Source organism: Lepeophtheirus salmonis, chromosome 6 (genome assembly GCF_016086655.4).
Source record: "Lepeophtheirus salmonis chromosome 6, UVic_Lsal_1.4, whole genome shotgun sequence".
NCBI lineage: Eukaryota > Metazoa > Arthropoda > Copepoda > Siphonostomatoida > Caligidae > Lepeophtheirus > Lepeophtheirus salmonis.
The window spans coordinates 40810462-40821017 of NC_052136.2; the positions used below are offsets into that span (position 1 = coordinate 40810462).

At 35.0% G+C, this 10556-nt stretch overlaps 1 protein-coding gene across 1 annotated transcript; it reads left to right on the forward strand.

The window, feature by feature from the left end:
- Positions 1-7242: 7242 nt before the first annotated feature.
- LOC121120037 (protein FAM200A-like) lies at positions 7243-7761 on the forward strand. Its single transcript, XM_040714886.1, has one exon. It carries the CDS (start codon positions 7243-7245, stop codon positions 7759-7761), a length of 519 nt encoding a protein of 172 aa, XP_040570820.1.
- The last annotated feature ends 2795 nt before the right edge of the window (positions 7762-10556 follow it).

A 10556-nucleotide genomic window follows, 5' to 3' on the forward strand; every position in this document is an offset into this window, starting at 1 on the left:
AGCCTTCGATTTTCTAACATTCTTCCAAGGTATATTATTGTTTTTCTGTCTTAGATGTTACATATGTTTTTTATTTCATGTTACTCCTTTCTTACAAAGGCAAGAGGCAAAGCTCTCAAACTTAATCCTTGAGAAGTATCCCACAGTAGACCCAGGCAAAATAAAAATGAACTCAATCTCAATGTACGTAGGTTTGCGACCACATCGTTCCTAGGGAAGAAATGTATTTTATGTATATGGATTTCAAAAAGATTTCTAGGTTAATAGAGTAATTGTAATACTATATCGTTTACTTATACTTAATAAGGGCTACTCCATCTGACCAATTAAAAGAACATTAAAAAAAAAAGATCTTGAAGGGACAGGTCCCTTACTCTTATTATAGATAACTTTAAATCCTAACCAGAAGAATATGCAATCAGTAAGACAAGCCGCTGATCTTCGTGTCATCCGCAGACTTCACTTGTAACACAAGATCTTCCAAGTAGATACTCAATAAAATCAAAAGCTCCACTAGCTTCAAAATGTTTGGTTACCTTCTAGGAACAGATTACAGACTAAAGCACAGCATCTTGAACTGAAAAAAATAACATTTCCAGATAATTCTAAGAAATCATCTGTCTCTTTCCTTTATCCCTAATGTATAATAAGGTTTTGATAGATCTAAAATTGATCCCTCTTAAACCATTGTTTTTTTGTTTTTTTTTGACAAAACTGATTCCATCTTACATTTAAATTTTACCAAAAACTATTTATATCATTGTTCATTGAGAACCACTCTCAAGCTTGCTACGTCTCTTTTCCTAATTCTAAATACACCCCAAGACTGTCTGTATCTAGGTCATGATATCCTGAACCTCTTTTGTTGCTTTGAATTAAATAATCATATAATGAATGTCTAAAGGAACTAGAGGACCCTAATTAATTAGCTAATTATTATTCTTTTAATGTAAAATAAATGTATAAAAAAATCTTTTAAATCCTTAGGACATTTATCATGCGATTATTTCAATTCAATTATATATTTCATTTTATTACTATTCAATTAAATAGTAAGGGAAAAATAAGTCTTAGTTTACAAAAAGAGTGCATATTCTATGTACAGGGTGCAGCAACATCCCTACTTTTTTTATCATGCGTGAAAATCATGTTGTATAAGTAGAAGCGTAGTGGGCAAGGTTATATTTGTAAGTTTTCCTGGAAATACAGTCAGTTATTACCATGGGTTGGAGTAGTGAGAAACGTGTGTTTGCCTTCGAAAATAAATATTGCCGAAAATGGTTTGACAGAGTATAGCCTTCAAAATATTCTGCTCTATGTGACTGGTATTTTTATCTTCCTACTTTTAAATTCAATCTGAGGATATGAACAACTATCGGTGTAAGGATATCTTTATAAAAATATTAAACAAGTACCAACACAGTTTCCAAACATGTCCTCCTATTTTTCCAAGCCAGCCAATATAGTAAGGAGCAAGGCTCTCTTCGACTCGGATCTTAAAAGAAAAAAAAAATACAATTTCTTCGATATCAAAGCTAAATTTAAAAGTGGACAGAGCTGGTTTTATGAGTGCTTTGACTCCATTGATCAGGCAAATCTTAAATTTTCGGATTCACATGGGTTTTTCATCGGATTTTGTGCCAAAGTTAATTTAGACATATCAATTAGAATATAGCTAGTATTTTAGTGTGTTAAAATGTACATGCATACAACTATCCTGTATATTTATTCAATAGATGAATTAATTGTAATGGATTTAAATCCAAATTGTAATTCAAGGACTACTATTGAGAACTGAGAAGGACTTCATACGTATCTTATTTCTTTAAAAGAGTAGATTCTTGACATTAACTTCTTGGGTTGTCAGACTCATCTTTGGAAGAACCCCTTTGAGTCAAGAATACTTTTAGTTAATGATCACTTAATAAAATCACTTTCATAAAGTCTTAAGTAATAATGAGTGATAAAATTAAAGGACTTTTGTTAACAAGTGACTCAAATTCGTCTGAAGTCCTTCTCTAGCTAGTAGCTAGTACTTTTCTTTCGCCGAATAATCATAATTTTATACAACGAAGTTTATTATTTTTCCGCAATGTGACGCTACTCACTGGTGATGGGTTTACAAATGAATATAAGTAAACTACGCATATGCCCTATTAGATTTTACTCATAATCTGAAGTTTCAATAGTATATATCGATATATATCTTTAAATATAAGATATGAAATTTATGATCTATTCGATTACGAATATACCGTAGATATTACTTCAAAAATATTTTGAATGCTTCTCTTTGATTTTCAATATTCAAATAATACATATATTAAAAAAAAAACTTAACCTCTTTTATAATATGATGAAATAAATGATTTTTTTTATAGAGCTTTATGAATGCAAATCTTTTACATATGTATATGTCCATTGTGTCATATTTAAGCGTACTCTGAAGATTCTTTTTCAAAATTTACTAAAAACTAGTTCGGGAAGATATTTTGAACAATATTAAGTTTATTTCCAGTGAATTATAATTGAAATTGTCATTCTTTATTCAATATGACCTACATCAGCCTCAATGACGGCCTTCAAACTCTTTCTGAAGACCGAGTAAACCTTACAGATCTAGTCTTCTGAGAAGTAAGTCATGCTGCCATGAAGGCAAACTCCAAACGAGAATTCTTTTGGATTTCATTTTGTCGTTTTTGAAGATACAGCCACTATTTATAAATACAAACAATTGCAAATCATTATTAGAATATAAAACAACCACAGTTTTCTAAAAAATCTGATCAAAACTCGAGCATTGGATATTTCTTTCAACTTCTGTAGACTTAAATATACCGCATGGGATATACCTTTATAAATAAGTAAAATGGGGCTAGTTGATGTTAAATTCAGTTTATACCATATTAATCAGCTGGTTCTTTTTTTTAAAACTCAAAATAATTTGGAGCTTATAGAATAACTTTATACTATTAGTTAATTGTACCCTTCTAATAATATCATTTTTCTTATTTTCTATTATGAAATTTTCTTAATGTTAGACCGCGTGAGCCTTAGCCTATTCTATACTGCATTATAATATAGCGCCTGTAAATGATATAAAATGTATTATTATGATTTTTTTAAAAGTGTTATTAACTTATTTTATCCAGGCCAATCCAGTCTCCACAACGACAGACTCCTTAGATACTTGGCTAGAGTTAGAATCCGAGTAGAGATTTAACAGTGAATTGGATATTGGAGGTATACCTGGAATACATGGTATCATATCACGGAACTGGGTCCATTATATTCTTTCTCGAGACGGAGTCAGAAACACAGACTAATTATTAGTACGACAAAAGGAAGAATGATGACTCTTCTTTTTCTTTTTATAATTTCTTCTTCTAATTTATGTTCCTCCCTTTATTCGTTCCCTTAAAATGATATGAGATCTTTCATCTCAAGGATTGCCAAATAATCAATGATTCCCCTGCGTACAAGAGTAGGTACGTTGTATTTTGAATTTTATCCCCCCAAAGCATTTGCACTTCTATGTATATTTATCTCATATATTTTTGCTATTTCATGGTGTCTGAAATTACGAAACATGATTCGAATAACGTCCGAAATTAAAATTTTTGATTTGAAACTTGTCCGAATTTATTAATTTTGGGCCTTTTTTCATAGTGTTTTTGAATCTTTAATAACCTCTTTATTCGATATTTTAATGAAAATATTCTGATACAAAACTTCTTACTAACATATTTATCCGTCTATTTATTTAAAAAAATCTCAAATATAACGCACGATACCTATATAAAGTATATGAACATATACTTCGATGTGTCCGACGATACGTAGCTTACCTTATGTTGAATTTATAATGTTATAGTCAGAAATGACACAAATGCTATAGTAAGGGATATAAATTAATAGAAAAATCCAAGTACTATGTAATACCTCTTTGAGTTTATAATACGTAGAACCCGCTGCTTTAAATCGTACAAGTGTACATGAAAAGAGGTGAAAGATAATATACTACTTCTTTATATAGTTCAAAAAGCGAGATGTGTCCACCTGTATCAAAATTGTAACATTATTTGTCAATCCTAGGACGGCCACAATTTATTTGGACCGAAGTGTTAGGACTAAATTTTTTTAGCTTTTTTAGACCTATCCAAATTGCATGGACATTAAATAATAAATATGATATTGTAATACATAAAGATCTATGACTCAGGATTAAGGATGGGTCAATCCTGGGATTGAGTTTGTACTCAGTATTTTCTCTCTTTTAATATATTATTCTTAACAGACCAATCTTTTTATCCCAATTTACAGTCTTAAGACCAATAAGTCATTCCTATTGTCCTCGTTAGGACTGAACAAAATAATTTATGATAGCTAGACCATAGAAGTTGCCACACTTATAAGCAGATTGTACTACAGATTGACGCAAAATTAATTCAAGACCTTATTATAAATCAATGTCCTGTTATTAATGATGATTTATAATCGCAACTATTGTTAATGATGAATGTACATACTTTACTATGCTAACTATGATTTATAGTTGGCTTTTAAAGACATCAAAGGCAAAAAAAAAAAATCTTGATGCACATACTTAACAATGATATTTTTTTTTTGTTATTGCTAGGTACTTCATTTTTTTTATATTTTTTTCAGGAACTACAGCCACAGCATCAACATTTACATCTTTACATGCCTCTGCACCATTAAGAAGATCATATTCAGCCGCCATGATTGATCCAGCTGTAAGGAGTGAAGTATCCAATATTTGCTAAGGAGCTATTGGCTCAATTACTGCCAATAGCTAAGCTTTAGATCAGGTGCAAAGGGACAAATGCACTATTGCTCCAGCAGTCAATACTTGGAAAAATAAATGTTACCACCTCAAAAACAACCAGCAAGTGGAAACACTGGTGAGGAAAAGTTATGAACAGTTCATTACCAAGGCTCATCTTCCTGCCAGCATGTTTGATCCTTCACTGCAAGGGAAGGAACTTAATGAAGAAGATATGAATATGGTAATAGAATATTCCAATAAGAGATATCTGGCAATTGTTCCTGTTTCAGGCTAGATCACCGTTTATAGACCAAGACCATGTCAGCTACGCTACTGAATTGTGGGAATCTCATGCAGGTTTTATAGGCAGTCATATCCTCTCTGCAGTTTATCAACTTATGACTGATGTAGCCTCGTCCTCTAGAGCAGGGGTTCCCAAAGTGGGAGTCGCGACCCCCCGGGGGGTCGTGAGACACAGATGCGGGGTCGCGAAATGCATTCCAAAAAACAAATATACTTTTTTTTTTTTTTTTTAAAAAAAAAAGAATTATAATTTTTTTTTTTGTATAACATATACATATGAGTTGATATTAGAGTTAAACCATGCAATTGTAGCCGAGCGTTTAGTTGTTGTATTGAATAAGGCCTCAGCCTAAAGAAGACACAGGAGACATAGCAGCCGTTTAGTACAGCACATCCTTCCGGTAAAACCCCTCTTCAAAATAAGAGTCACTAAATAAAATAGCTTACACATTTCCCATCAGTTTTTTTCTTTTTTCTCCCCTTTTTTTCCTCCACAAAAAGAACATTTCCTTTTTTATCTTATGACACAGGTTAGCGACAGTTACATTTACAGCAGCACCAGTCACACGGTAGCTGGCCAAAACTCTTTTGGAAAGCAGCTGAAAATTATTGACAGTCACAATGAAACGTTGGTTAATACCAACCAAATCGAGGAGGCCACAGGAACAGGACAGGCTAGCGGAGAAGGAGAGGCTACCTGAGCTTGAGAAGCTAGCGGAGAAGGAGAGGCCAGCGGAGCTTGAGATGCCAGCGGAGCTTGAGATGCCAGCGGAGGTAGAGATGCAAGCGGAGCAGGAGAGGTCAGCGGAGGTAGAGAGCAGACAAGCATCCCCGTCCTCAAGTGCGTCGATCTTCGGCAGAGGTGGAGACCTCCGTGGCAATATACATCACCAGTCTGAGTAGCACACCAAGGATCGAAAATATCGAGAGGAATTTATCCAGTATGGATTTACATGTGTCATTATCAACGAACGACAACATCCCCAATGTGTGATATGCACTGAGGTACTTGCACATGAGAGCCTCAAGCCGGCAAAAATGCTCCGACACTTGAAAACCAAGCATCCCTCACTCGCTGCTAAACCATCCGATTTTTTTCCGCAGAAAGGAGCGAGAGGTAAGAGACCAAAAGCAAGTCCTTACCAGCCAAACAAGAATCCCAGCCAAAGCTCAAAGGGCCTCATATGAGGTGGCATATTTAATTGCACAGGCTAAAAAGCCACACACAATTGGCGAAACCTTAATTAAACCTGCTGCTATAGCTATGAGTCGGGCCATGCATGGGGATAAATTAGCCCGTGAGCTGGAATCGGTGCCGCTGTCAAACGGGACTATTGCCCGGCGCATCACAGACATGGCCCAGGACATAATGTGCCAGCTGGTGGACAGAATAAAAGGAGGAAAATACGCTTTACAACTAGATGAATCGACAGATATATCCAACTCTGCCCAGCTGCTTGTTTTTGTCAGATACAGCTTTGACGGAAAACTAAATGAGGACATGCTGTTTTGCTCGCCGCTGGAGGGAACGTGCACAGGTGAGGACATTTTTGAAAAGCTTGACAGCAAACTAAAAGAAGAGGGACTATTTTGGGAAAATTGCATCGGTGTGTGTACGGACGGGGCTGGAGCGATGCTGGGGAAAAAGAAAGGACTGAAAGCGAGAGTATTACAAGTGGCGCCGCACATAAATTTCACACACTGCATGATTCACAGGGAATCGCTTGCCAGCAAAACGCTTGAACCAGACCTTAAACATGTTCTCGACACTGCGGTTAAAATGGTAAACTACATAAACACGTCCACTCAATGTTAGACTGTTTGCCTCTCTGTGTAACGAACTGGGATCAGAGCATGAGGGCCTGCTGTTCCATACCGAAGTCCGATGGCTCTCGTGGGGAAATGTGCTCAGCCGCCTCTATAAACTGCGGGACGAGGTGCGCCTTTTTCTGATGGAGCATGGATCCCAGCTCGCCGACCACCTCAATGACCCTGCATGGATAACAAGGCTGGCGTATTTGTCTTGCATATTTGAAAAATTAAATGGACTTAATCTGGCACTGCAAGGTGAAAACACTAACATCTTGTCAATGAATGACAAAATCTGCGCATTCAAGAGGAAACTCGAGCGCTGGTCAGGGCAAGTGAGAATGGGGAGTCTCGATATGTTTTCTGAGCTGGACGAATTCATCGAGGAAAATGCACTGAGTGTCAAAACTGTGCAGAAGTTCATCACAGCGCACCTTCAGTCTCTCCTGGAACACTTCAACAAGTATTTTCCGGAGGAAACTGCTCCAGAGAAATATGACTGGATAAGATCACCATTCACCGTTACGAGGGCTTATCATCTCACATCCGACCTGGAGGACGCATTGGTTGAACTGTCAAGTGACAGAACCTTACAGGCAGCATTTAACACCAAGACGCTGGCGGAGTTTTGGATTTTGGTCGAGAGGGAATACCCACAGCTATCCAAGGCCGCTATGCATCTCCTGATTCCATTTGGCTCTACTTACTTGTGCGAAAAAACGTTCTCAGCACTGACCTACATAAAAAATAAATACAGATCGCGGCTAAACGTGGAGGAGGATCTACGAGTGGCCGTCTCTAAAATAAAGCCCAGAATGGACTTGCTCTGCTCCAAGAATATTGCCCACCCATCTCATTAGGTGTGTTTAAGAAATGTAAATAATAGGCTAAAATAAGTATCCCTAATAAGTAAAGTTTTTGCACATGCAGCAATAAGGTGTCTGTTGCACGTTATAAGCGCACAGATCCTGTGTTTTTCTCAGACAAGACTTACCTGCGCACTTGTTTATAATTGTATGTTCACTCAGCCCTGCTGTTTAAAGTTTCCCTGTATTCTGGTTGTATTTTATTTCTCAAATTACTATAAAATAATTTCATCTCTGTAAGGCTGTTGTTATTTTGTGTTGTATTAATGCCCGTTTTGCATAGGCCAGGGGTAAGCAACCTTTACTATCGAAAGAGCCGTTTTGCCCCCTCTTCCCCCAAATCAAATTTGTCTGGAGCCGCAAATCATATTTGATAACACAGCTTATAAAGTTTTATATATAGTTATACTATATATATTAAAACTATAGTTTGTTGCAATTATTAAAGTATAGAACGACAACTGTTGAACAACAAAGGAAAATACCAAACTCGTCTGAAGAGGAGAAAAAAATACAACTGCAAGTATAGGCCTATTTTGAAATAAATTGCTACCCATATATGTGTGTATATGTATGAAATGTATAAAATAAGAAGCACTCTATTTTGAAATAAATAATATTATATAGCTGCAGCCTAATAGCTTAAAAAGATATATTTTAGTTGACGAAATATTAAAACTAAACGTGAGAGCAGGTCGGACTGGAGGTGGACACAGAAACTCGGTACAAACCACCAGTAGCTTCTGCTCTGTTCAAGAAGCTGCGGCGTTGATCTCTGAGCAGCTGTGACCAGAGAGACTCTGTGTTTTCACTGTTTCAACTGTTAAGAAGCAGTCAGTCACTGATCGGCTGCTTCACGTGAACGAGCTCTGATCTCACTGTGTGCGTCTCTCTGGTCGAGTGAGCGGGGCCCCGTGGCCTGTGTGTGCGCGTGCTGTCTGGGAGAACAGACACGCACAAGCACGCATAGTGAATGTGTGCGTGGCTTTGCGCAACATTATAATCCACCTCCAGTGTTGTTGGGGGTCGCCCGTCTCTGGCACCGTTATTTTGGGGGTCGCAGGCTGAAAAGTTTGGGAACCCCTGCTCCAGAGTAGAACGAGTCTTCTCATCTTCTGGAATAGTATACTGTATTGGTGCAGAGAAGGCAGCAAAACTTGTCTTTCTTTCAAGTCCATGAATGAACACAACGAGGATGATGCATAATTGAAAATATGTTGTAACCAATTAATTTTAGATGAAGTAATTTTTTTCTTTTGTGTTTATGCCTGCATAAATAAACTCATAATGAGGATATTTCATAAAATATGTAGATTCAGTTAGACTCAAAAGAAATTTAACACAAAGGGACAATATTTTACATTTACAATTAAGGAATAAAAATTTCAGTTGTGTAACAAAGCTCAAATAAAAAGTTAAGAAGGACAAAATATATTAAATTTACAATAAAGTACAAATTATTTTAGTTCTATAAGTAAACGCAGAAGAAATTTAGTTAATAAGGACAAAATATACTTATTTCATGATCAAGAAATAATTATATCAGTTGTATAAGTAGACCAAGTCATTTTTCTTTAATTATCCTGTATTAAAAAAATAATTATTGTGCATCAAAATGTCTGCTTATTTTTTTTATTTTTTCCTTATTTTTTATGTATATTATAGAATTATGATTTAAGCTTAAGAAGGCTTTAATAATCACGTCATTTGCATTTTTCTTCTTATTTGATAATAAATTAAAAAATACGATTTCATGGAGGAAAAGGTAATTTTGGGGGTAGGAGGCGGTTGCCTGATTTTTTTTTTTTTTTTTTTTTTTGCAGAGTGCTTAAAAGATAATTTGCATCTGCAAAGTTGAGCTACAATTTAATTTGCTTATTTTCATGAATTACCCCCCTCCTTACTTAAAATCGGTCCTTACATACTGTCTGTCCTTCCTTTTTTCTGTTTTTATTATAATGTAATATAATGAAAACATACTAAATTTGTACTTAGTCTTATAGATGAATGATTCATACAAGGAAAAAACTTCCCAATTGATCAGTTTTATATTCTTAAGGACGAAAAAGCGGACACAACTCATTTATTTTTTGAAAAAACAAAGAAGTAGTGTACTCTTTTTTCCATCTGTTTCCATATATTATAATACGTTAACACTTGTACGAATTAAAGTAGCTGGTTCCATGTATTACTTTAGCATTTGTGTCGTTTGAGACTCTATATTTGATACTGATTTTGATAAAATAATCAATTCAATATATGAAATAATTATTCATAAATATAATGAATATTTTAAGGTTAATAATGAACAATTTGCAGCAAGAAGTACATAGAAAGTAGGCTACCAATTGTTTTTTTGTTTTGTATTTTTCAAAATTTTCATTTCTTTTTCATAGTCGAGGTTGGGAGTGGATTGAAGTTGACTTGCACAGAGATTTAAGTTACCTTAAAATTTATAAAATATTCTAAGTTTGATATTATTCTATTTTATTTAGAAAATATCCAGTATTCATTCCTTATAATTATGTTGATATTAAATAAATAAAGTTTGATCAATTTATTCATTCAAGAATAATCTTAATAATTACTATTATTTATAAAAGAGTTTGTGTTTTTGTGTGTGTATTTTACGGTACCCTGAAACTTTCCATGGGTGTCTCTTTTTAACTTGGTCAGGCTAAGACACGAAATATTTTTGAGAGCTCAAGGAGATTAGAGAAGGGTTACATTAAAATATGTAAAGATACAAAGTATTAATTTACCAATATATTATACTAGGTGTGTGGACA

Excerpts from the sequence above, each read along its gene's own strand:
- LOC121120037 (XM_040714886.1), top strand. The coding sequence starts at position 7,243 with ATGGGGAGTCTCGATATGTTTTCTGAGCTGGACGAATTCATCGAGGAA.